This window comes from Phyllostomus discolor, chromosome 10 (genome assembly GCF_004126475.2).
Source record: "Phyllostomus discolor isolate MPI-MPIP mPhyDis1 chromosome 10, mPhyDis1.pri.v3, whole genome shotgun sequence".
NCBI lineage: Eukaryota > Metazoa > Chordata > Mammalia > Chiroptera > Phyllostomidae > Phyllostomus > Phyllostomus discolor.
This window is the reverse complement of record NC_040912.2, coordinates 28,328,299-28,353,375: the sequence shown is the minus strand read 5'-3', so window position 1 is coordinate 28,353,375 and position 25,077 is coordinate 28,328,299. Positions and strand designations below refer to the sequence as shown.

General features: G+C 42.0%; 1 protein-coding gene across 1 annotated transcript in view; it reads left to right on the top strand.

The window, feature by feature from the left end:
- The window catches only part of ASB4 (ankyrin repeat and SOCS box containing 4), a 56,885-nt gene that overhangs the window by 25,529 nt on the left and 6,279 nt on the right, over nucleotides 1–25,077 (top strand). Inside the window, exon 3 of the mRNA XM_028526013.2 lies at nucleotides 17,709–18,199. Coding sequence (XP_028381814.1) covers nucleotides 17,709–18,199 — 491 coding nt within the window. The remainder of the gene's footprint in view (nucleotides 1–17,708; nucleotides 18,200–25,077) is intronic.

The window sequence follows — 25,077 nt, the reverse complement described above, 5'->3', positions numbered from 1 at the left end:
TAGGGGCTCAAATATGGTTTGACATAAAAGATGAGCTCGAATATCATGCTGAAGAGGATAAGTACTTGAGTAAGATTGCCTGGGTTTAAATTCTTATTACCTCCCTCCCCATTCACTATCTACATGAGTGAGCATTAGATTTAACGTCTTGGAATATCAGCCCCCATGTACTACATGGGAATACTGATAATAATCCAAACTGGTTCTAGGGAACTCAAACAAGAGTTCATGGATCTTCATGTGTGGCTCTGCCCCCACCCACTTACCTTTGTGTTGTCTAGAAATGCATTTTCCAACATCCATCATATTAAACATTGACTGTGGGACTGTTGCCAGGCGTTACAAAAAGAGAGTTTCGTGGTCACATAAGTTTGGGAAAACTCATTAAATTAGTTAGATTTCCTCACCATAGGACTTCTCAGACTCTTTCGTATGTTAATGTGAATTGCAAATATACAAAGGTACGCGGAATCCACAAGTTTGGTTAACCACAGAGCCTTCGTTTTTGATGTATCTTACAGTAGTAATATATCACAGAACAGACTTTGGGAAATGTTGGCTCCAAAGAGTGAAACTGGAGCATAGAGTTAGAAATGGAATTCATATTTGGTGCAGCAAGAACTTCGCATCAGTCCATGTACATCACTCCTTTTCCTGCTCCCCGTCTGAGGGCAGATTTTGTCTCACTACAGCAGGCAGACTAATGACCCTCCGAAGGTATCTGTACAGGCTAATCCCTGGAATCTGTGACTGTGTTACCTTACATGGCAAAGGTATTTTGCAAATGCAATTAAACGAGGGACCTTAAGATGGGGGAGATGGCTTTGGATTATCTGAGTCTGCCCATCTCCTTAAAATGGAGAAACTTTTCTTGACTGAGGTGAGAAGAACTGTGCCTATGGAAGGAAGATCAAAAAGATTTTTTGTGAAAAAGACTCTACCCACCATTGCTTGCTTTGAAGATGGAGGAAGGAGACCATGAGCCAAGAATGTGGGTGGCTTCTACAAGCTGGAAAATGCAAGGAAACAATTCTTCTAAAGAGACTCTAGAAGGAACAGTCTCACTGACTTTTGATTTTAGCCACTGTGTTAGCCATTTTGTCCCAAAGACAATGAACTAATGAGAGAGACATAGAGAGAGAGAGACTGAGATTTTAAGGAACTGGCTCATGAGATTGTGACAGTACAGGTCCAAAATCTGTAGGATGGACCAGCAGGCTACCCAGGGAAGAGCTGCAGTTCAAGTCAAAGGCAATATCTATGCTGGCAGAATTCTTTCTTGCTCAGTGGCGGTCCGTCTTTGTTACACTCAGGTCTTGACTTGATTGGATGAGGCCCACTCGTACTATGGAGAGTAACCGGCTTTACCCAAGTCCACTGATTTAAATGTTAATCTCTCCTAAAGAAACACCTTCACAGAAACACCCAGAATAATGTTTGACCGAATACCTGCCATCCACCATCGCCCAACAAAGTTGTCACATAGAATTAGCCATCAAGCCCGCCGAGAACTGTGTTGGGCTTCTGACCTAGGGAACTGTAAGGTAACATATTGTTTTATGCCACTAAATTTATGATAATGTGTTACAACATCAATAAGAAGCTAATATACTCACCTTGTTCTCATTATTAGCACTGTCCTCTACCATACTGCAGTCATTTCCTACTGAGGACTGGGTCGCCTGGGTCTCAGTTTTGGTCTTTTTCCCTAGTCCCATCAGCCAGGATGGCTTTCAGTTTTGACATAGATTAGCCATCCAAAGTCACCCCCACAGCTCCTGGACCTCCTTCACCCTAACAACCTTCATCTCACTCCAGCAAGTCGTCCATTCACATCCTCACATCTCGACCCTTTCTATTGCTTCGATATTTTCATTTTCTACCTTTTCGACCACCATTCCCTCAGTTATGCCAGACTAGTTCTTCCAAATCAGAGTGACTCTGCTTCCGTGTACCTCTTTTTATCCCGGTCTCCCCACTCCTCCTAGTTTTGTCTTTTTCCTTCCTCCTTCTGGGCTTCCTGGTCAATGACCTGAATGGCTGTCTCACCAACATTATGACTTCTTTGCCATAACAGGGTTCTCCCGCACTAACACAGACCAGGCTAATATACACCTCCTACTTACAGTTAAATATCTATAAAAACACATTAAAAACCTACCCCACCAAAAGAATCTCTTTCACAATAGCTATATAAATTAAATAGATGAACAAACTCTAAACCAAAGAATTCAGTGAAATTTCTGTTTATTACATCATGAAAAGGAAAGAATTGGGACGTACATTTTGGATGAGTTGCTACGTGCTGTACCCTCTTAAAGATAATAGGACGGGTGGCCTCCCAAGAGTTAGCGTGGGAGGTTGACTCCAACACTCAGTGTCTGCTTCAGGATGCATGAATGCTTCTTTTTCTAAACTCCTTTATCAGTCCACCTCCATCGAGAACACAACTCACAGCATTCAGTAAGGCAGGATTAGAGAGATCTTGTACTCGCAGGGGATTAGTCACTACCTGTCTCAGAGAGCTCTCAAGTGTGAAGATCGTGAGAGAAGCCCGACTGGGAGTCTATGAACAATGCGCTGGCCCACAGGGAGGGACTGCTACCCTGGCTACTCAGGAGAGGATGCATCTGAAGGTGCAGTTCTGCAAGAAACATGCACATACAAAAAATTGAAGCCTCTGATTAATTCCATCCAAAGTTTGAAGGGGACCTGGCGTCTTTGAAACAGAAACAGGTCATGGGCTGAGATAAGGGGCAGAAATGCAAAGGGAGCCGAGGGAAAGAATGTCCCTCTTCCATCGATCTCAAGGCTCATCCTAAACCTTTATGTAGTCATCCCTCTTGGATGTAGACCGTATCACACACGTACCCTGTATTAGCAGGAGGTCTTTCCCCCAAAGACCCCATTTTATGACATGAATCCCTATCCGTAACTTACCTCTGTCCCAGTAATAGTTCTTCCTTTGAGCCACTGGATCCAAAAGGAACCCAGGTGTTCCTCTGGACTGAAGGGCTCCTCCCTCCGGGCCCAGAACACTGGCTGCTCCCGAGATGGGCTTCATCACCGCTGCCTTGCCGTGCTGCTGCCATTGAATAGGGATAGCCCCGCTGTTGCTTGACTAGTTCCTCATCGCACAACTGGTTTCTGCCAACCTAGTGTCCCACTTGCTGCTCCCACTGCTCCTCTCCTTCTGCCTCAGAGTGGGGGCGTCCCTCCGATTCACGCCTCATCATCTCCCCATCTGTTCCAGCCCTGCCTTCACCTCCGCCCCCAGGCAACCTCCGCCACTCATTGTTCTGAGTCCAGAACAGGAAGGCTTTTGTCCCTGGGGAGAAGAAGTCATTATTCACTTTCTGTAAATTCATGGCCTTTTAAAAAAAAAGCAATAAATAAGTAAATAACAAAAGAACTTCCCAGGATTAACCTTTTCTTTTTTCCAGTTGAATGACAACCGCCACATTCATTTTCTTCAGCATAAACACTATCCCAATCATGGGATAGGGTCTCATTGTATGAGCCTGAGATTAGCACAAAGTAGGATAATAGTACATTTTCCAAAGTCTGAGTTATTCAGTCTTATCTGTGGTTACTTTACTAAATTCTAATCAGTTTGGTTTTGGAATGTAAAAGATAAAAACTAAAATAGGTATAAGGTGACTGAGCTCAGTGCCTACCTCTGGACTGTTCACATCTAAAAAGAGAGCTTTTCCTTCAGGTTGAGAAAATTAAAAGCAAACACAGGAATAAATAAACATGGCCTCTGTGAGGAAAAGGCTGCCTCCCAAGGGATGGGAAGCAATAGTCTGTGGAACTGAGAGACAAGCTTTGATATGAAAAAGACTTGCTTCAGCAGACAGAAGGAAATAGTTTATAATACTTGTTTCAAGGTTTCAATATGTTTTTAAAAATAGAGGTAGCTGCTGAAGAAGAAACTTGCTGTGAGAACGGAGTATGTGAAGAAAGGCTTGGTTTAATAAGCCTCCACAGCTATTTTCTCCTTCACTGGCCTTCCTTCACCCTATTTCCTGGCGTGCCCTTGGGAAGATACGCTTTGTTCATCTAAACTCACGTTGGTGGTCTTCTCTGGTCCCATTGGTTCAACCAGCACCCTGTGGTGCTCACTCCCAGACTTGCATGTCCCAGCATGACCCTCACCTCTGAACTCCAGCTCATCTATCCAACTGTGTAAAAACCCATCTCCGCTCTCATTTAGAATATGGTCTAAAGTCTTTCCATGGCCTTCTGAGCCTGGCATTGTCTGCCCCCTGCTTCCTCACCAATGCTATTTCCCACAGCACCCTCTCTTACCTCTTTTGATGCTTGCCTTCATTGCATTTTCTGAACATGTCTAGCTTGTCCCTACCCACCTCACAGCCCTTCCTCCTGCTATTTCCTCTGTCAGGAAAGCCTTTCCCATTATCTTTAGATGGTTTACTTGCTTGCTGCACCAAGGTCACACACTCAAAGTCTTTTCTTTTTTCAAAGATCTTAAAATGAGAAAGAAGACGCCCAAAGCTGTTATTCCTTAGAGTGAAAACTGCATGCTTACAGTGGAGAGACGAGTAGCACAGCCTCGGGGTACAGGTAGACCTTCCTTCACCCCAGGGCTGTGCTACTCCTTACCTTCCTTTTCTGGAAGACAGGACACTGAACCTTGAAGGATGAATAAAGTTAATCAGTCAAAGAAAAAAAAAACACGGTTTTGCAGGTCAAGGAAACAACGTAAGCAAGGGCATACAGGTGTCTGCATAGAACTAGAGCAAAGGGTCCGCTGTCCAGGAAGACCCGATGACGGAACCCCTTAAAAATCCTGCGAGGAGCCCTGGATCAGAGGGACCGATTTGAGACTTGCCTTCTGTCTCCTTGCCAGTCAGTCTTGCAAGGAAAGCTCTTTTTCTTTCTTTTTAATTTTCTCAAAAGCTGGTGCCATAATACTGTCTTCTATGCATGCTGGGTAGCAAGCCCTTGCTTGGTAATAGGATCAAGATATTTAACAATGGTAACGCAACCTTCCCCAGGAGATACTGGGATACTGAATGTGAATGGGTTGGATGGGTCACAGGCAGGGGTACTGTGGGATGATGACAGAGATAAAAGAGAAACTGAGTCAGAAAGTTGTATTTTCGGTGAAAACAGGAGAGTGACCGAGAGTTTGCAAGTTTGTAGTTAGGAAGGGATTAAGAGTAACCTCAGTGGATGACATAAACCTTAACAGATGAGGGGTTGTACGAAAGGGTGAACGAGGACCAGTTCAGAAGCACCGCTGTTGATTTAGAAGAGAGTAGTGCTCCACTCCAGACCCAGGAGAATGTGAGAAATAGAGAAATGGAGACTCAGAGGCGATGGTGTTTCATTTAAGATTTCATTTAAGACAAGACCATGAAAGATACAGGAAAATATATTTGCCATAGATTGTAGACTGAAAGGGCAAAATTGAAACTAGAACAAAGCAGCCAACTGAAAATATGCTCTGGTGACAGTTAATAACAAACTCGACACTGCACAAAATTGCATCCTTGACAAAGCAGTACACTTGAGAAACAGTCCCGGAACATGCAGCGAATGAAAAGCCCTGAATATGAAAAAAAATCTAAGCTTTGAATAATAGATGTTTCTGAAGAAAGCTTACTGTTAATAATGAGCTAGACAATATATGTAAAATGCCTAGTGAGCGCTTGAAAAATAGCAGACATTATTAATATTTTCACAAAGGAACACTGAACAAATGTGCCGCCTTTTGCCTGTAAAAAAGCCTGTGCGAGTGTGGTTTGGAACAGAGGCAAGCAAGGTGAAGCTGAGGAGAGTGAAGACGTCTTTGACAAAACAAGTATTGGTAGCTAATGAAGATTGTAAGCTTCTACCTCAAGTTGATAGAGTGAACCACATTCTTTCTCGAATTCCTACTCCCTGAAGCCATGAGAACAACCCATGTTCATTTGTGTTCTCACACGCACCGAGGCCAGTGTAACCAAGACGACCAAGTACTTTTCACTCTGTCTTCGTGCTTTTTCTAAGAAACGTGTACACTTTTAAGGTGGTATTTTTAAAAAGTCATGAGTAATGGACCATATTTTCACGCATATATTTGAAAATTGGGGTGTAAAAAATTGCAAGAGGGGACTTCTTTTCAATGAACATAACTCGGTAATTGGTGGGTGATGAACATGTTAAGCAAAAAGAGGTTTTTTAGTTTCATGTATCCATATAAAGTTTTCCTTTGTGACTATGACCAATATTTTAAAGGTAGAAACATTTTGTGTGCATGTTGGAAAACAAAATTTTGGTAGCTGCACAAAGGGCAGTCCTCTTAGGTATGGATCTCTAGTTATTGCTTGGAATGTTACTGTAATTATTATGCTATGATGTAGCATTGAAATGAGAAAGCAAATGAAGGTTGTCATGTATTGGGCAGTGGGACACAGTAGAAATTGTCAAACCTCCTGGATATTGGGTTACCTTCTTAATAATGCTTATCTCTTAGAAGAGCTTACAGAACTTTTAGAACCAAGAGAGGCTGGTGGGCCCAATTCCTGTGTTGTGAAAACAACTGTCACTCAGACTCCCAACCAGCTGTCAGGCTTCGGGTGACCTTCAAGAGAAACTGCTATGTGCCCACAGAGAGGTTACTTGATGAGGGGAAGCAGATTTGAATTTTTCAAACAGGAAATAGTCTTCAATATGTCTTGAACTAAAGAATTCATACAATGGGCAAAGGTTTCAAAATGCCCATGTGGTGTTGTGTGTAGTGTTTAGGGGTCAACAGTGCTCATTCAGAAACCATCTTTTGATCAAATATGTAAAATGTTTGGCCTCAAACACTGATTATCATACTAAGGATGAAGAATGAGATGCTCAAAATCAAAGCAATGGAATTAATTCGGTTTTTCCTTTTCTCCCCCCAAAATCCATTATCGTTTGACTTAAATTGATGACATTCAGGAATTGAAAAGTTGCAATGTTTTTTTCTTTGTGGATTACCTCATGATTTTTTTTTTTACCATCTAACAGTTTTATTATTTATTTATTTACTTTTCACATTTTTTATAGTTGTTCAAGTACAGCTGTCTCCATTTCCCCCAGTACCACTCCCCCCACCCCAGTCATCCTTTTTACTTTTCTTACTAATGGTGGTTCCCAAACCCTGCAGGGCTGCTGCGAGGGAAGGGAGGCAGAGACCAGCAGAGCGGGGGGTTCCTCCTTTGTTCTAGCTTGGCAACTTTTTGGAGCTGCCAGATGTTCAAAGCACTGCAACCCAATAAGCACACAGAAATAAATGAAAATAACTGTAGTTTAGTGATTATAATATCAGATGCAGTAGTCAAAATTGTTTAAGAAGGATCCCTTTTATTGTGTTTGGAAATAAGCAGAACAAGATTAATACCCTTAGAGCACATTAATAATTTAGAGAAGGGGGGCAAGTGGTAGGTAGGAGAAATGATGGGGATGAGCTCCTGATTTTCCCCTAAGTGCTGTCCTACAGGGACCATTCAATGTGTGGGCCAGCTCACCGCTGCAGGACCACAGCTTGCTCTGGCAGAGGTAGAGCTTTTCAGGCAGCAGGTCAAGTTTAAGTGTAGCTACAGTCTGCTCTTTTTCCGCTCTGAGATAGTGGGTAGTCAGTTCATGCAGGACAGGCATAACATGTCATGCATTGGCTACAAGGACTCAATTTCGTTTTCCTGGTATGGTTTGGAGAAAGAACAGGCTGTATAATTTGTGGGGTCCAGTACAAAATGAAAATGTGGGGCATCTTATTAAAAAACGTTATCAAGAATTTCAAGATGGTAATAGCAAAGCAGTTAGCCAAGCATGGGGCCCTTCCAGGTGAGGGTCCTTTTGAGAAGCCAGCCTTTGTGGGGATTCCTGGCTGCCTTGCAGAATGGGCAGTGTTTCTACATTTCCAACTAGAGGCCAAAATGACCTCCACTTCCAAGTCATAGTAACCTAACTACTGTTTATATTTCAAAAAACTTTTGTAATTAACCATAGACTAATCACAGAAGACTAGATTGAGATTACAGGGCTGAATATAACAATTTTAACAATTATGACAATATATATTGTAGCTGTCAGAAAAGAGAGGTATAAATATAGGAGGGAAATAGCTTGGAGATATCCTCATTTCATTAGAAAAGTGGTGAGAGATGATGTAATAAATTCATGGGTAGAGACTTAAGTGTAAGAAAGTTTTAATATTTTAACATAAGGTCAAGTTAAAGGAGTTCATCATCACCAAACCCATATTATATGAATTGTTAAAGGGACTTATCTAAGAAAAAGAAGATGATTAAAAACTATGAACAGTAAAGTAACAACAAACTCACAACTCTCAACAACTAAACCTAAAAAAAACAAACAAACAAACTAAGCAAACAACTAGAACAGGAACAGAATCAGAGAAATGGAGATCACATGGAGGGTTATCAGTGGGGAGGGAGAGAAGGGAGAATGAGGGAAAAGGTACAGGGAATAAAAAGCATAAATAGTAGATACAAAATAGTCAGGGGCAGATTAAGAATAGTATAGGAAATGGAGAAGCCAAAGAACTTACATGTACAACCCATGGACATGAACTAAGGGGGGGAATGCATACGGGAGGCGGACACAGGGTGGAGGGGAATAAAAGGGGGGATGGGACAACTGTAATAGCAAAATCAATAAAATATACTTAAAAAAGCAGAGAAAGAACTCATGGACATGGACAACAGTGCAGTGATTGTGGAGGGGAGGGAGTGGGAGGAGATGGAAGAGGGCATAGGAGGGATAAATGGTAACAGAAAATATGCAATAAAAACAATGTCTAATCAAAACCTAAAGAATAAAGCACAGTGATGCTATCACATATTAGGGGGGAGATTGGGAAAAATAAACAAAAACCTACCTTTCATGTCGGAGACTGAAAAATACTATCTAAATTTGAAAACAGCTGGGTACATAACTATACCGGCTGGAGTTAGGGAACACATGCCGACAGATCTCAAGCAAGCCTTGTTAAAAGAGGTGCCTCTGTAAACACACTGACTCCAGAAAAGTGCTAATCAAGTTCTGATATACTTTTGATTTTTTAAAAAAACATTTTCCTTATTATTTAATAAAAATAATTTTGAAGAATCTAGGTAAGTTAATCCAAGAGGGAAATATGGTATAAAACCAGTTATTCAAAAAACAGATAATGCAAATTCCCTTATTTTGGTTCCCAGGGCCGAGCACATGTGAGGGACTAGGTCAGAGGAGAAGGTGCATTCCTGAGTCAAGGAGTCATTTAAATCTGGAGAGTGTCCACAGCAGAGGAGGTGGGCTCTGCAGGGCAGGATGTTTGGGGAAGCTATGCCCCAAGAGAGAAGAGACCAAAAAACAGTATCCTAGTTAGCGGACTGAACAAAGAGGTGCAAACCATTAACGTTCTCTGCACACAGGTGTATCGCAGAGCTACGAACATGGTAAACTGGTCGGGGGAGGATAGTCAAAGAACTGGAGGGTTCAAGAAGATAGAATCCTAATGTTTTAGATCTAGTCAAGGGCTGGAACTAACAGTTCTAATAGAAGTCTTGGCTAAAACGGCCTCAATCAAAAATTTTCTGTAGGATATTCTGTAAACACAGTGACTGAATGTGGCGGGCTGCCCTTCCCCTCCAGTTCCAACGCTACATGTCTATTTTACTTATTCACTTATTTTTATCTTTCAGTTACAGCCGATATTCAATAGTGTATTAGTTTTAGGTGTATAGCGTAGTGGTCAGACATTTATATCGCTTGCAAAGTAATCCCTCCAATAAGTTTATATTTTGGAAATTTATTGCTTAGCTTTTCATTTGCTTTTGATTTATCTGAAATTTAGCACACACACCAGCACTCACACATGAGCTGTAGTCTGTGCTCTTACAGTGCTGCTAGTCTTTGGTCCCAATATTTTTATTACACAGTCTATCATTTCTCTACCGATTGGGATGGCCCCTCTGTCACTGCAGATGCTCTTTAAAGTAGGTTTGTCCCTAGACTCCACATTGCATTTCATTGGTCCAATTGTGTCTCTGTGAATCAGTATCCCGGGGCTTTAATGATAGTTTGCTTGGATATTGGGCAGGGTAAGCATTCCTTCTTCACCATCTCTTTTTTCCTTCTCATTTTTTTCACTTTTTGCCAAAATTGTCTTGCTCTTTATTCTAAGCAAATTTTGTAAAAATAGTATTTAGTTGCATTAAGTTTATACCTCAAGTCAGGAAGAATTGCTGTCCTTACACTATTGAATCTTTCTATCCATGAATATAGCAAAGCTTGCCATTTATTTGAGTTTAAGTCCTTTGACTTCAATAATGTTTTTAATATTTTTCTCAAAAGGGATCTTATTTAGATCCTGAAAAATAAATAAGAAAAACACAAACAACCCAATGGAACATGGACAGAGGCTATGAACAGACAATTTATTCAAGGAGAAATCTTGTTGCCTATAAACATATGAGAAGACACTCAACTTTACTGGTAACCAGAGGAAAGCAAACTAAATTGAAACACCATTTCATACTACCTAATTGACAAACAAGGAACTCTTTAACAGTATTAAGTGTTGGAAATGTTCAAACTGATCTGATGCACATATAAATTAATATAACCACTGATGAATAAAATTTAATACAGTTTGAAATGTTCATACACTACTACCAGTAATCTATTTCTCTCTCCAAAAACTCCTGCACGATTTGAAAGGTATTTGTTAACATGAAAAAGATAAAACAACTTAATTGTCTGTAGTAGAGGAATGCCTAAACTCTTGTTTAACTTTGCAGCGTGGTTCTATTCAGCAATTGAAATGGAAAAAAAAACCAGCCCTCCATTCAGAAACATAATGTGAATGATCAAAACAGATTGCAGAAGTGAGACACCACTTACACAGTTTTTAAGAACACATAACAATGGCATATATGTTGTTTATGGACAAATATGTGAGTAATAAAGGAACAGAAGTTTACAAGGAAAGGACAAAAATCAACTTTAGTCATTATCTCCATGGAGAATGAGAGGGAGGGAAGAGAGGAAAAATGGGCTGGGTTTTACTGCAAAATTTTATCTTGGAAGAAAGAAAACTAAAGCAAGCATGGTGATAGTTCCTATAGTGACAGAGACCTCCTCTCATCCCCACTGTCTTGTAGTTTATTTTTGTTTTCTGAATTGTATTTTAATAATTATGCTATTACAGTGATCCAAATTTTTGCCCCTTTGCCCCATTCCACACAGCACCCCCCACTGCTTCAGGCAATCCCTACACCATTGTTCAAGTCCATGAGTCATGTGTATATGACCAGGTCTGTCTGGAAAAGGTCCAGCCATTGTTAATATAATGAGAACAGTTTGTGTGACATTGATGTAACCTGGCAACCAAGTAGAGTGGACAATACATGAATAATGATGACCACACTGTGTTAGTTAGTGGGGGTGGTAGATGCTGTTGAGTGAGCATATGTACTGTGTGGCTATCACATGCAAAATGACTGAGCAAGTAGAGCAATGAATCTGCATCAAATTTTGTCCTGTAGAGTCCAGTGGCACAGCCTCCCCTATCACCCAAGCTGGGTACTCGAAGGTGCCCTTCATATGGGCTGAGTATACCTTTCTCTTGTACTTTAGCCTTGATTGCTGCTGTAAGGTCAATGGAAGGGATTTACCCAGGCCAGTCAGCTGCAAGGCTGGCTGTGACCACTAACCACCAATCTCTGCCCTTATGGAGGATCAGGTGTACAGGGGCAGGGTGGTGGTACTCCAGTGTGGTCTGTAGCAGTCCACTGGGTGGGCAGGCTTGGGGTTTCCTGGGCGGTGCTGGCCAAGGTCAGCCTCCACCTGTGTTCTGCCCAGGGCCACCCTGCCTGAGCTATATAGCAATCTGAGATGATTGCTTCTTGTGCTGGGCTTGGATTCCTAGATGAGGCCAAGCTATGAATCCAGACTAGCTGCTGCTAATGCTAGGCCCAAGGCCACTTAGCAAGAGGTACAGGGTCTGGGGGCTTGCTGAGGCTGGCTGTTGCTTGTTTGATAAGATTTAGGAAGTTATGAAGCATGAGCCAAGACCAGCCATTCATATGGAAAAGTCACAGTTAACATTTTGTATGGGCCTGTAATTTGGGTGGGATGGAATCTGAAGGGATCTTAAGGGCAGGGCAAACAGTGTTATCTAGGTTGGTGGAGTCTCAGATATGACACCCACCTGCTGGTTCTGTGGCTCTTTTGGGATGGGCTCAGAAAAAGGACAATGGCCTCTGCCTGCCTTTCTGTCTGGGATAAAGCTGTCTCCCAGCTCCTGCTTTGAAACCAGACACTTCAGTTTCTCCCTGTATGCCACTGGTGCCTTTCAAGCTACTACTCCAGTGCTAGGGCTCAGAGGGAGTGAGTCAGAGTAAATCTGTTTGTGGATTCTTTAAAGGGAACTGCTTGGGGTTCCAGAAGTTTCTTCTACTGACTCAATCCTTGTTGGTTTTGTAGCCAGAATTTCTGGGGACTTATCCTCCTAGCACTGGAACTCTGTGCTGGGAAGCCTGATGTGGTCTGGGACTCCTTGTCCCTCCTGAATGTTTATCCACCACATGAGGATGTGGTGCCAGCCCATTCCACTTCTCTGCCCCTCTCACCAGTCTGGCTGGGTATGGTTTCTTTAATTCCATAGTTATCAGACTTCCATTCAGCTCAAGTTCTGACGGTTCTGAGCAACAGTTGCTCTATATTTTAGTAGTAATTTTGATGTGATTTTGCAAGGAGGCAAGCCATGTTTACCTATGCTGCCGTCTTGACCAGAAGTCCGTCATGTAGCTTTCAAGGTAACAGAATTTGCAGGGGAATGTGGATGTTTCCCAGAGCCAGCCCACATGCTGCAGGGAGTAGCGAAGCCCAGCAGGTGGAGCCACAACGTGTCTGAGTGCCCATGATGAGCCAACCTAACAGTGGGCATTTGGAGGCAGTTTCATTTTATTTGGAATAAAACAGGCAATGTAAGGTCTCATAACCAGGATTTACAAACTTGATTCTCTCTGTTGGGGGTTAGTAAAAGGAGACACTCACACAGGACAGGACAGCAGAGAAATTGAATACTGACTGGTGCTGTGTCCCTCAGGAATCCTGGCTTCAGGGCTGTCTTTTCCCTTGGGCTGGGCTGGCCTGGCCGGGGATCATCTCTTGTGGCCAGCTCCCACTTTCTGAACTCCCCTATTTGTCCCATTCTCGGTGCACACAAATCTGTGTCTCCTTTGCCCACAGGTGAAATCTGAAAAGTCCTTGTTCTTTATCAAGCCATGCAAATTAAAGTTTTTATCTGCCTCATTTGCACTATTCCAGACTATTTCTGGAGACCGTTTTGCATAAATTAAAAGGTTCAGGAAAGGCTTTCTCTCATGAAAGCTACTTTGCCTCAGAAGGAATTTACTCTGCTCCTGTAGAATGAAAATTACTACAGTCATTTTTTGGGGGGTGGGGGGGCAGGGGAGGAGTAGGTATACTTTAAAGAATGTTAAAAAAATATTTTAGAAAAAGAGACCATGGTTTTGTCTGGAAAAACTCTATATTGTGAGAACGTCACTTCTTTCTGAATTAATATCTATATCAAAATAAAATTTGGATGAATCCAATGTTAAACATTTTTAAAATCTATAATAAAACTAAATTATAATTAATTTGGATAGTTTTGCAAACTTTGAGATGAGTAAAACATTCCAGAATTTATTAAAAATACTTGTCTGTTTTTATTTTGCCTATCCAAAGTTAACATTATTGTATTTAAGAAAGTCCAAATAGGCTAGCTTAAAATTTTATAACAATTATGAAAGCACAGGATTACATCTTAATTTAAGAAAGAACTCATATAAATGTAAACAAAACAGAAGGGCTTCAATGTATAGAAGGACAAAAGTTTGGACATTTAGCTGAAGGAGAAATACCACTAGTTAATAATTACATATGAAGTGTCCAAACTCTAATAATTAAGTGAATTTATTTTTTAAAAAAAAGACTACTTTTTACTTCCAAACTAGCAAATTTTTAAAAAACATGTACAAACACACTGGGGAGTAAAACAGCACTCTTCCATATCAGTGAGAGAGATACAAATATAACCTTTAGCAATTATTCATAAAGGCCCTTTAATGATTCTATTTCAGGAGGGATTTATGCCAAGGAAATAATCCTAAAATTTACATATAATTAACTGTAGCATTAGTCATAAGATCAAAACTTAAAAAAAAATCTTTACACCCAACAGCAAGATACACTCACTCCATGGGATAATACACATATTAAAATGATATTTAAAATAATCAAATAATACAGAAATCCATATAATGGCATACAAAAGGCAGTGTTTGTAAAAAAAATATATATGGCTAATCGAAGTGTTAATTAGGAAAGCAAACATTTAAACACAGTTTGTCACTACACACCCATCAGACTGACTGAAACTAAATAGACTGAAAATACCACATTTTGACAAGAATATGGCACAACAAAAACCCTCACAAAAGGCTCATGGGAGTGGAAACAGTACTACACCTGTTTGATTCCATGGAAGAACACTAAAGACAGGCGTGCCCAGTGGCCCAACAGTCCCACTCACAGGTAAGGAACCCAGAGAAACCCCTGCACGGGGCCCCAGGGCACGAGAGTGGGCAGGCATGCTCACGGCAGCAGTGTTCGGAGGGACCACAGACTGGGGACGCCCACCACTAGCAGGTTGGGTGAATTGTGGGTCCATCCATCCTATTATGAGATATGAGGTAGAACACAGTAAAATGAAGAAATGAGAGTTAAATATCACAGTGTAAGTTATTTTCACAAACATAATGTTGAGGGAAAGAAGCAAGTCATGAAAGAATGTGTTTATTAATGCATGTATATAAAGTTCAAAAATAAATAAAACCAAGCTATATTGTTTAGCGATGTAAACAAAGGAGACAAAACTATAGAGAAATGCAGGGACATGAGCATCACAAGAGTCAGGACAGTCATTACTTCTGGCAAGATGGAGGAGTTGTAATACAGAAGGATACGTAAGTCAGCAGAGGGATTCTCTGGGTCTGAGAGTGTCTGAGTTTTTTCTTTTTTCTCGTCTTGTCTCATCTTTTCTTTTCTTGTGCTTGATTTATTGACCTGGGATATGATGACATAGGTGATGGCTTTTAAAAAACTGCACGCATGTATTTTTATATATTATGTAACGCATGTTATGGGTTGAACTGTGTTCCCTCCCCCAACCTCCTCAAAAAGAAGGTATGTGGAAGTCCTAGTCCCAACACTTTACTATGTGACTTTTTCAGAAATAGGGTTTTCGCAGCTATTATTAGTTAAGAGGAGGAGGAGCAGGGTGCAGCCTCTGATGCAGTATGACTTGTGCCCTCATAAAGAGACAGTCCTGTGAAGGCAGAGACCCAGAAGGCCATGTGAAGAGGGAGGCAGACCTCGGAGTGGCATTTACAAGCCAGCCAACACCAGGTATTGCCTGCCACCACCACAAGCTAGGAGAGAGGCAGAAGGCTGATTCTCCTTTAAAACTCTCAGAAGGAGCCAACCTGCCCATGCCTTAATTTTGAACTTCTAGTCTCCAGAACTATGTATAAATTTGTGTTGTTTTAAGCCACCTAATTTGTGGTACTTTGTTACAACAGCTCTAGGAAACTAATATATTGTGTTTCTGCATTAAAAATATTGTTTCAAAAAATTTCCCAAGAATTTATGTTTGTGTTCTCTAATTTCGTGACTAAATCACAAAATCTACAACTAAAAAGTGGTCACATCATTCTACTTTATATATTCCCCGGAAATATGAAGGCCCTCACAGACACAGTTCAAGCACTATAAAAGTAAGGGTCTCCTATTCAGAAAGGAGAACCGGGCAGCCTCTCCAGTTGTACTAGAGGGTCAAGGATCAATTGTACATGTCCAAGTACATTTAAAAACAAAGAATGTGGTTTGTTCTAAGTTGGCCTGTAGAATTTTCATCTCGACCCTTTGATTCCCTTCCTTACCGGAAATTCTCCCTCGTTTGAAGTGACTCTGAACATCGCTTCTGGGAAGACATTCTTACTCATTGTGTTTCACTCCAGAGACAGGAAGGGCTGACCTGACAGGAGGCTCGACCCAGGACTTCTCTGGGGCAGAACACTGATGAACACAGATGGCTTCACGAAGGACAGTCTTTGGCTATAATTCTGCTTTCTGCAAATTAGGGCACTGACAGCCCCAGGGTTTGCAGAGCAGTGTGCTCTGGGAAACCTCACTGGGGGCCGGCTTTGTATAGGACACTGAGCACGCTTGCGGGAGCATTGCCTTTCTCAGATGTGTTGTATATGATCAGGGGCCACCATTAAAAAAGGGCATACAGGAATAATACGTGGAGAACAGATTTTTTAAGTTAACAAAATGCAACATGATTTCTATGCTGCTTTCAAGGTTTTGAATACCAAAAGAGAGTGAAGTACAGAAAATGTTTTTCTAGAAAAATAATGAAGTGGAAAGAATAGCACAGTGGTAAGAGATTTTAAAGCCCGGTTGTCTGCTTTGCAACCTCTTATGTCTTAGCTTCGTGTGGTTATTAGCCTCTCTAAGTAGAAATTTCTTCATCTGTAAAATTAGGATAAAAATTTCATCTATGGAAAAGGAATGCTAGCTAGGAAGATTCGATGAGGCAGTATATAAGAAGCATTTAGCTCAGAATGTTGCATATGATAAGTGCTTAATAAATAGTTGTTGCTGGTATAATAGCAGTAATAATAATAAAGAAGTATCTCCAGATTTAAACTTGAAGTACCCATATAAATTTCCAGCAGAGTCAATAGTCAAATAGGCCCCGTAGAGGTCATTTGGTTCACCCCATTAGGCAGAGAAGGAAAAAATTCAGCTTCTGAAGGTGACCATGTTAATACTTAACATTTCCTATCAGAAAAATAAAATTTGCTTTAATTTCCAGGCCTATTAGATAAGTGGGGTGGATTAAATAATTTCTAAGGAGCTTTCCAAGTACTAGAAATTTGTATTTCTAATGGCCACTGTCACCTGTAAGTCAAATATGTTAGTCTCTAAATCATTGTCTTTCTTTCAGTGGGTATTTCTGTTACACTGGCTTCCATCCCATCAGTGAAAATCATGGCCTGTAGGCCAGTTTGGAGGTTCAAGTGTTGGTGGTGGTTGTTTCCCCAGGTGTGTTCCGTGACCTCAGAGACTGGGGCGGCTCTAGTCTGGCCTCAGTCAGAGGGTGGGCAACATTCCTGTCATGGAAGTTTGCCTGGACCAAACTTTCAGGCTTTTCCACTTTGAAAGAGAAGAGAAACATGATTTTGTGAAACATTAAAAGAAACTCATGGTTGGCTATAACCCTTTTTATTTTCCACGATATTTGCTATTTTACTGATAAAAGCTATTAGTCACAGGAACCACTTTGTATTTCCCAATCCACCGAAGAGTAAGAATTAAAACTCAACAAAGGGCCTGAAATCTGTTCTTCGTATCCTCCCCGCCAACCCCAGATCCCGGTGCATTTGCTAGTTGTCCAGGAGATGGCACTGTTGTTTCAAAGGAGTGTCGTCTGTGGGGCCCAGAAGTAGACCTTGGGAAAGAACGGGTAATGGATGACAGCCAGTGGTTAACAGGGAAGCGGCTAGTTAAGTCCTGTTTAATGAGCCTTGAGTATAAAGGCAACATAAGTTTAAATAATTGGCCCTCTCCATCATCCTTCCTAGGGGCAAACGTGAACATGAAGACCAACAACCAGGATGAGGAGACACCCTTGCACACAGCTGCCCACTTCGGTCTCTCGGAGCTGGTGGCCTTCTACGTGGAACACGGGGCCATCGTGGACAGTGTGAACGCCCACATGGAGACCCCCCTGGCTATCGCAACCTACTGGGCCCTCCGCTTTAAAGAGCAGGAGTACAGCAGGGAGCACCACCTCATCTGCCGCATGCTGCTCGACTACCACGCCGAGGTCAACGCAAGGGACGAGGACTTCAAATCTCCGCTCCACAAGGCAGCCTGGAACTGTGACCACGTGCTCATGCACATGATGCTGGAGGCCGGGGCCGAAGCCAATCTCATGGATATCAATGGCTGTGCGGCCATCCAGTACGTGCTGAAGGTCACCTCGGTGCGCCCTGCAGCCCAACCTGAGATCTGCTACCAGCTACTGCTCAACCACGGGGCTGCTCGAATATACCCTCCGCAGTTCCATAAGGTGAGGCCGTGTCCCTCCAAGTGAGTCAAGCCTGTTTGAGGCTTGATCCTCTACCTGACTTTCCGTTTACACATATAACCCTAGCTATCTCGTCCTAGTCCAAGTTTGTTTGAAATCTGGGGCTGAGAGCAGGGAATGAGGACAGGAATGACAGATAATCTTCCCTGTCTTGTGGAAGCCACCAACGAGCTGGTGGTGGCTTCCTGAGGGACCGAGTAGAGGAAGATCAGAAGGCCACCAGAAGTCTGCAGGACAGGGGGATGGTGTCAGACTAGCATGCACTTTCTGTCTCCAGCCCAATCAATGTCTGATCTAAAGATGACTGTCGGAATTAGTTGACGTGAAAGGGCCATTCAGTTTTCCAGCCTAGTGAAAGCTAATGCTTATTGACTACTAATAATTAGACTTTCAATTTCCCAGTTTAGTGAAAGCTAATGTTTATTGAGTACTAATAATTATACTTATTATATATAATGAGTTCTACTTACTAAGCATGCTGTTATAAGCATTTTGCAATTTTTATTTATGCATTTCTCATTTTTAAATTTAATTCTTCTAGCAACCCTATGAAATAAACAATATTAGTATCCTAATCTACAAAGGAGGAAACTGGGGCACAGAATAGTTAAGGAACCTGCCTGACCTCACAAAGTGGCAGTGCCAGGATTCAACCTGACATCCTTTGGTGCTAGTATCCGTTCTTGTAATATCATACTGCACAGCCTTTATTTTTAACAATATGTATTAATACTCTCTAGTGGGGAGCAGAAACCAGATGCTAACAAGCTGATATGACTAAAATGTGATACCTACTTTCAGGTAGCTTAGAATCTAGTGGGAGAGGCAAAGACATAAAGAGATACTTTTAATATGCCATGGTAAATGACAGGCAAAGGAATTAGGTTGATGATGGTAATTAATATGGAAGCCGAAATGCATTTCACCTTAAAATAAATCAAATGACACCATACCTAAGCTCTCAGTCATTCTAAAAAATTAATTAGCAGGAAGCAGAGTTTCAGGTATAAACCAACTGAGTAATGTAAGGCCACAGAAAGCTAGCTGACAGAGAGTTTTACTAAATTCACAGTTAAGTTCTACCGCCTCCCTTGGTAAAAGAGCAGAACTGGTCTGATGTTCTGCACTGTGAGGCTTAGTTGGGAAAAAAATTCCAATAAATAATTTAAGGGGAGCCCTGGCTGGTGTAGCTCAGTGGATTGAGTGCAGGCTTGTGATTCAAAGGTTTGAGGGTTCAATTCCCAGTCTAGGTCACATGCCTAGGCTGTGAGTCAGGTCCCCAGTAGGGGGTGCTAGAGAGGCAACCACACATTGATGTTTCTCTCCCTCTCTTTCTCCTTTCCTTCCCCTCTCTCTACAAATAAGTAAATAAAATTAGAAAAAAAGAATTTAAGGGGCGTGCACTCAGTCAGGGCAAATTCCAGACAGACAACCCTGATAATGTTCAGATGTGGATATGACATCAGTGAATTTTGTGATCTCATAAGGATTTTTTCTTGGTTGTCAGTATTTTAATGGATGACTAAGTAATTTGTTGCTTAGAATTATATGTAATACTCAAAATGTTCTGGAACATTATAAACTTTTTAATAGAGAATTCTAAGTGATCATGATGAGGAGGAATCCAAAAATAAACAATAATTTACAACAATTTTTTTTGTTGAGTTCTAAATAGGCTTTACATAGGTTTCATTTTAATTTTATAACTTCTGTGATAGGTAGTAGTATTATCTTCATGTGAAAGGGATAGCATTGGGATATTCTCCTAAAGTCACAGAGAGGAAGTGGTCAAGTTTGTTCACTTATTTATTTTGATAAATATTTGCTGAATACCTACTATGTGCCAGGCACTGTTCTGGGAGCTGGAGATAGAGCAACGAACAACAGCAATAACACAAAAGGCCTTCATGGAATACACTCTCTGGTGGGAGACAGAAAAAAAACCCAAAATAACAAACAAATAAATATACTCTGATCTGTTTGGTGCTATGGAGAAATGTAAAAAAGGTAAAGAAAATAAGAGAATGCCTTTTTTTTTTTGGTCTTTGTATATGTGCTGCTTTACAAAGGTGATGAGAGAAAATAAGGACGTGAAGTCATGTGAATGCCTGAATGGAGGGAAAAACATTGAGGTATAAGAAAAGCAGGTGTAAGGAACCTGAGGTCGGAGAGAGCTAAGCATGTCTGTGGAAGAGCAGGAGGCCGGAGTGGCCGGAGAGGAGTGAGTCAGGAGGAGGAGAAGTCAGAGAGCTGTATATGAGCGTGGTTTACGGACCATACACATGGCCTTGTGTGTTGTGGTCATGTCCTTGGTTTTTGACACTGAATGACATAGGAAGCCAGTGAAGGATTTGGAGTTGGGAAGTATAGTCTGATTTATATTCCACAAAGATGTTTTTGACAGCCTTTTGGAGAATAACTCTAGCAGGGGCAAAGGTATTGCAAAAATCTGGGTAAGAGATGGGGGTGGCTTACACCCACAGTGGACGTGGTGAACGTGGTCAGATTCCTGGCCTGTTTGAAAGAGGGAGTCATTGAGTTTTGCTGATTGATTATCTGTGCACTGTAAGGAGAAGAGTCAAGGATAACTTCGAGGATTTTCACCAGAGGAATGTAAAGAATCAAGGGGACATTTCCTGAGGTAGAAAGAAACAAGGCAAGGGGGAGCTGATTTTGAAGAAAAGGTCAGGGGTTCTGTTGTGACTGAGGTGCCTACATCCAGGTGAATATCAAGTGGGCAGTTTTTTAAAAAAATTTATTTATTTTTTAGAGAGGGGAAGGGAAATGGAAAGAAATATCAATGTGTGGTTGCCTCTTATAATCCTCCAGTGGGGACTTGGCCAGCAACCCAGACTTGTATCCTAGACTGGGAATTGAACCAGCAACCCTTTGATTCACAGGCTGGCACTCAACCACTGAGCCATACCAGTGAGGGCCTCAGGCAGGCAGTTTGATGTATGAATCTGGTGTTCAGGGAAAGGTCCTGGCCCGAGGTACAAATTAGGGGGTCTTCATCACGAGTACGGTATGGAAAGCCAGATGCATTAAACAAATGGTGGCTGGAGCTGTTGTTATTACTGCATGTCTGCTGTGTAGTGGGATCAGTACGTCTGGGTTTGGTTTACCCACAGGGGCCCTTCCAGCCAGGAGAGGCAGCGTCTGAGACTGTCTAGAGACTAAACGTTGAGCTTTCGTCTGAAACCCACTGCTGGTTGCCTGTGGGTGGAACCAGTCTCTGCAAAAGCAACTACAAGACCATCTTTCCTTATTCTCCTTGAAGAGCCAGATAAGGGAGAAAGAGCCTTCAGACAGAGTTTCTGTTCTCCAGTAAGAAGTCTTGCAAATGTGAGGGAGGCCCCTGAGTCCCTTTCACAAGAGCAGTTCTCTGAGAGGGAACAGCGAGGAGGGCTGGGGCAGCAGCTTAGTAAGCAGGTGCATGTGCTCTGGCTTGGCCACTTACTAGCTGTACGATTTTTTTAAAATCAAGATCCTTGATCTCTCAGACCCCAATTTTCTCATCTGAAAGGTGAAGGTAAAAATACCAACTTTTCAGGGTCATCCAACAAGGAATGGGTGAGTAAGGCAAGGAAATTGTTGAGCCTGGTAATGCTGTTCAACAAAGATTGTTTCCTTCCCTCCTCCGCCCAGAACGAACCCTTGTCCACTGTAGCAGCCTCTCCCGTAGTTGTGGGTGGCTCCCCCAGCTTGGACTGGAGGCCTACAATTATGTGTTCCAAGGAACACTCTGTTTACCATTAGCGTGTTCTTATCAGTTCTGTTTTGTTCCCCTGAGTTCCTCTACTGGGTTCATATGTGAAAGAGACTTAGAATAGAGTTAGTGGCCACGGGTGGATGGCTGGTATCATAATCACTTTATTGCTACCAACAGCATAAGAGAACTGGCCCCCTTCCAAACCCAAACTGAAGAAAACCTATTCAATTTACTATGCAGATGCTTCACAGTGATTTAGAACAACTTCTCTATAGCCCGACTTTCCAAAGACAAAGTCATCTTTACAACAAGTCAGCGACTGGCTCATTTATCCAGAAGATAAAGTGATTTGTTCTCTTGTGGATAGGGAATTTGGTTTCCTTATTTACAAGGAATAAGGTCAGAGCTGAAGATGCTGTCTGCCAAATACAAAGCACATTTGTAGAGGGTGTATTTCACCGAAAGGCAATGTATAAATTACATAAGGTGGGGGAAAAAGAATTATATGGTCGGCAATTGCTTTCCAGGGTACAAAAGGACATTTGATTTTTTTTTTCTCAGCATAATTCAGAAAGAAGTGACACCCCAGGGAACCAAGGTTGGGTTTTCAGGTAGGGCGAGAAAGCTATTTTCCCAGGGGAGGGAAAGGTGTGTGAGGGTCTGGGGCCGGTGTGGATGGCTTCTGCTGTTGAACAACGCTGGGCGTGAAGCCCAGGGCACAAGAAGTCTCTTTGATTAGGAAGTGCCTGTCTGCACACAAGTATGTTAATATAAAAGCACAGAAGCAGCTTTAGAATGTTTCTGCGGAAGTGGCTTAGCATTGCTGCTCGTATTGGAAGGGTGGCACCTGAACCTATTTAGCAATCTATGCTTTTAGGTGTCAGATGAGGGGAGGTATCTAAAAGTCTTTCCAGGTGCCACCACAGTAGAAAGAGCTCCTTTTGACTAATCGTTCTTCCATGAAGGAAGAGACACCAGGGACATACAGAAGGTGAAGACTTGGGGCGTCTTCCGTTTCTCAGACCAGAAAATGGTAACAGAAGCTTCTCCCTTCTGGGTGCATACCAGTCCTTTCTCAAGGTTACTGGTAGTCAGCATCTAGTGATGATGTAGAGTTTGCTGTCTCTCAACTGTCTCTGAAGGGTGTTTGTTGTTGTTGGTGTTGGTTTGTGAAATAATTACAGAGGCCTACAGGTGCGTCTAGCTGCTTAGTTCTGGAAGGAGCCCGACATGCCAGTGAAGACAGCTGGAACACTGCCAGGCTGAAGGAGGCTTTCGTGCTGCAAGACCCGTCTCATGTCAGCAGAAAACTTAGTTATTAGGGTCAGCAAAACCTACTGACAGCAGTGGGAGCTTTGGACTTCGTGCGTCTAAAGACTGCAGATTAAGAACCACTTGATTTTTTTTTTTTTTTTTTGCCTTAATGAAAGGTGAGAAGTTATCTCCCTGTGATATATGGGATTAGGCCATGGGCGAGTCAGGACACCAAATCTGTGAAGTTGGGCTCCTGACCTATGAATGAAGTACGTTCCTGTGTCCGTAACTTAGTCGAACATTTTCTAAATAGGGACTGGGCGTAGGGTTGCCCGGTAAAATACGGGAGGCTCGGTGAATCGGAATTTCAGATAAATTGTACGTAACTTTTAGTATAAATATGTACCATGCAATATCTGGGATGTGCTTATACTAAACAATTACTGTTGTCTATCTGAAATTCAAATTTAATTGGAAAACCTTTACTATTACTACTTGCTAAATCTGGAAACCTTAGTTGGGAAGTAGGTAATATGTTGTAAGAGGAGAGTAACTTTTATTCACATCTTTTGTGTCTCTTCAGTGTTGGCAAAAAAGTAGAGGTAAGGAACGCCTAAGGACAAAGTCCCTGTGTCGCTGTGTGGGTACTGCATCTTTAAATGTGCCCACTGTAGCTTCCATGAAGAATGAGTGGGGTTGCCCTGGCTGGTGTGGCTGAGTGGATTGAGTGCTGGTCTCAAAGGGTTGCCAGTTCGATTCCCAGTCAGGGCACATGCCTGGCGTGTGGGCTAGGTCCCCAGTAGGGGGCACTCGAGAAGCAGCCACACATTGACGTATCTCTCCCTCTCTTTCTCCCTCCCTTTCCCCCTCTCTAAAAATAAATTTTAAAAAATTTTAAAAATGGAAAAAAAGACCGAATAGGGCTTAGGAATTTATTTATGCAGAGCATAGAAATCAGTTTTCTGAATGGATAGCTAAGCCATGTACAGGGCCTCATTACAAACTTTCTGCTTTCTTCATGCTTTTTGTGTTTATAATGCTAGTGTCATTGTATTCTTGATTCAATCTTTGGGTTAATTTCAGCCATCATCCCTATACGGGTAACTCTCAAATTCAAATCATTATTTCTGGGTTGCTCAGGCACTAGGGCCCATCCTCCGGAAAGGACGTGTTTGCGGGTCTTTAGGGAAGAACATGTATGGGGTCTGGATGGGTCCTATTTTCACATGATTCACAACATCTCTGCCCTCACCGGGGGATTCTTTTGAAATTTCAACAAGATACAACCTACAATAATTATGGAAGAGATTGTTGCTTGTCTTAACATATCTGTACAATGGGACTTGTGTCCTTAAAACATTTCACCAGTCATTGACTAGGGATTAAAATCAGATCGTGAGACTATATTTGAAAGAGCACTACATTCAGATGAAGAAAACCCAAGACCATGCTTCCTCTTACTGTACCTCTCTGGGTTTCAATTCCTTTAATCTGAAATTAGGAAGATTGGATAATCTCTAGGGTCCCTTGCAACGCCAACATTCTCTGGTACCCTGATCATAGTTTATAACTAGTGTTCAAAGCAATTAGTCAGCCTCAGGTTTTCTCTGTCTCTTTTACACAGAGCTACATAATGCCATCCTCATCTCGGCTGCAGAGAAACGAGCAGCTCCATTTGTCTCAATTTTCCAAAACCAAGGTCCTGGAAAATTACCTGCCAGCCCTGACAGCCATGAGATCAGGCAGAAATCCTCTAGTTACACTTTCTAGAGGCTCAGAAATGCTGACTCTTCAGAGGTCCCGTGCCGATGGATCTCTCGCTCCAGCCCACCTGCTTACGTCATATAGATTGATGATGCCTGATTCCTTTATTTGTTTAGACCTGACTGAGAAA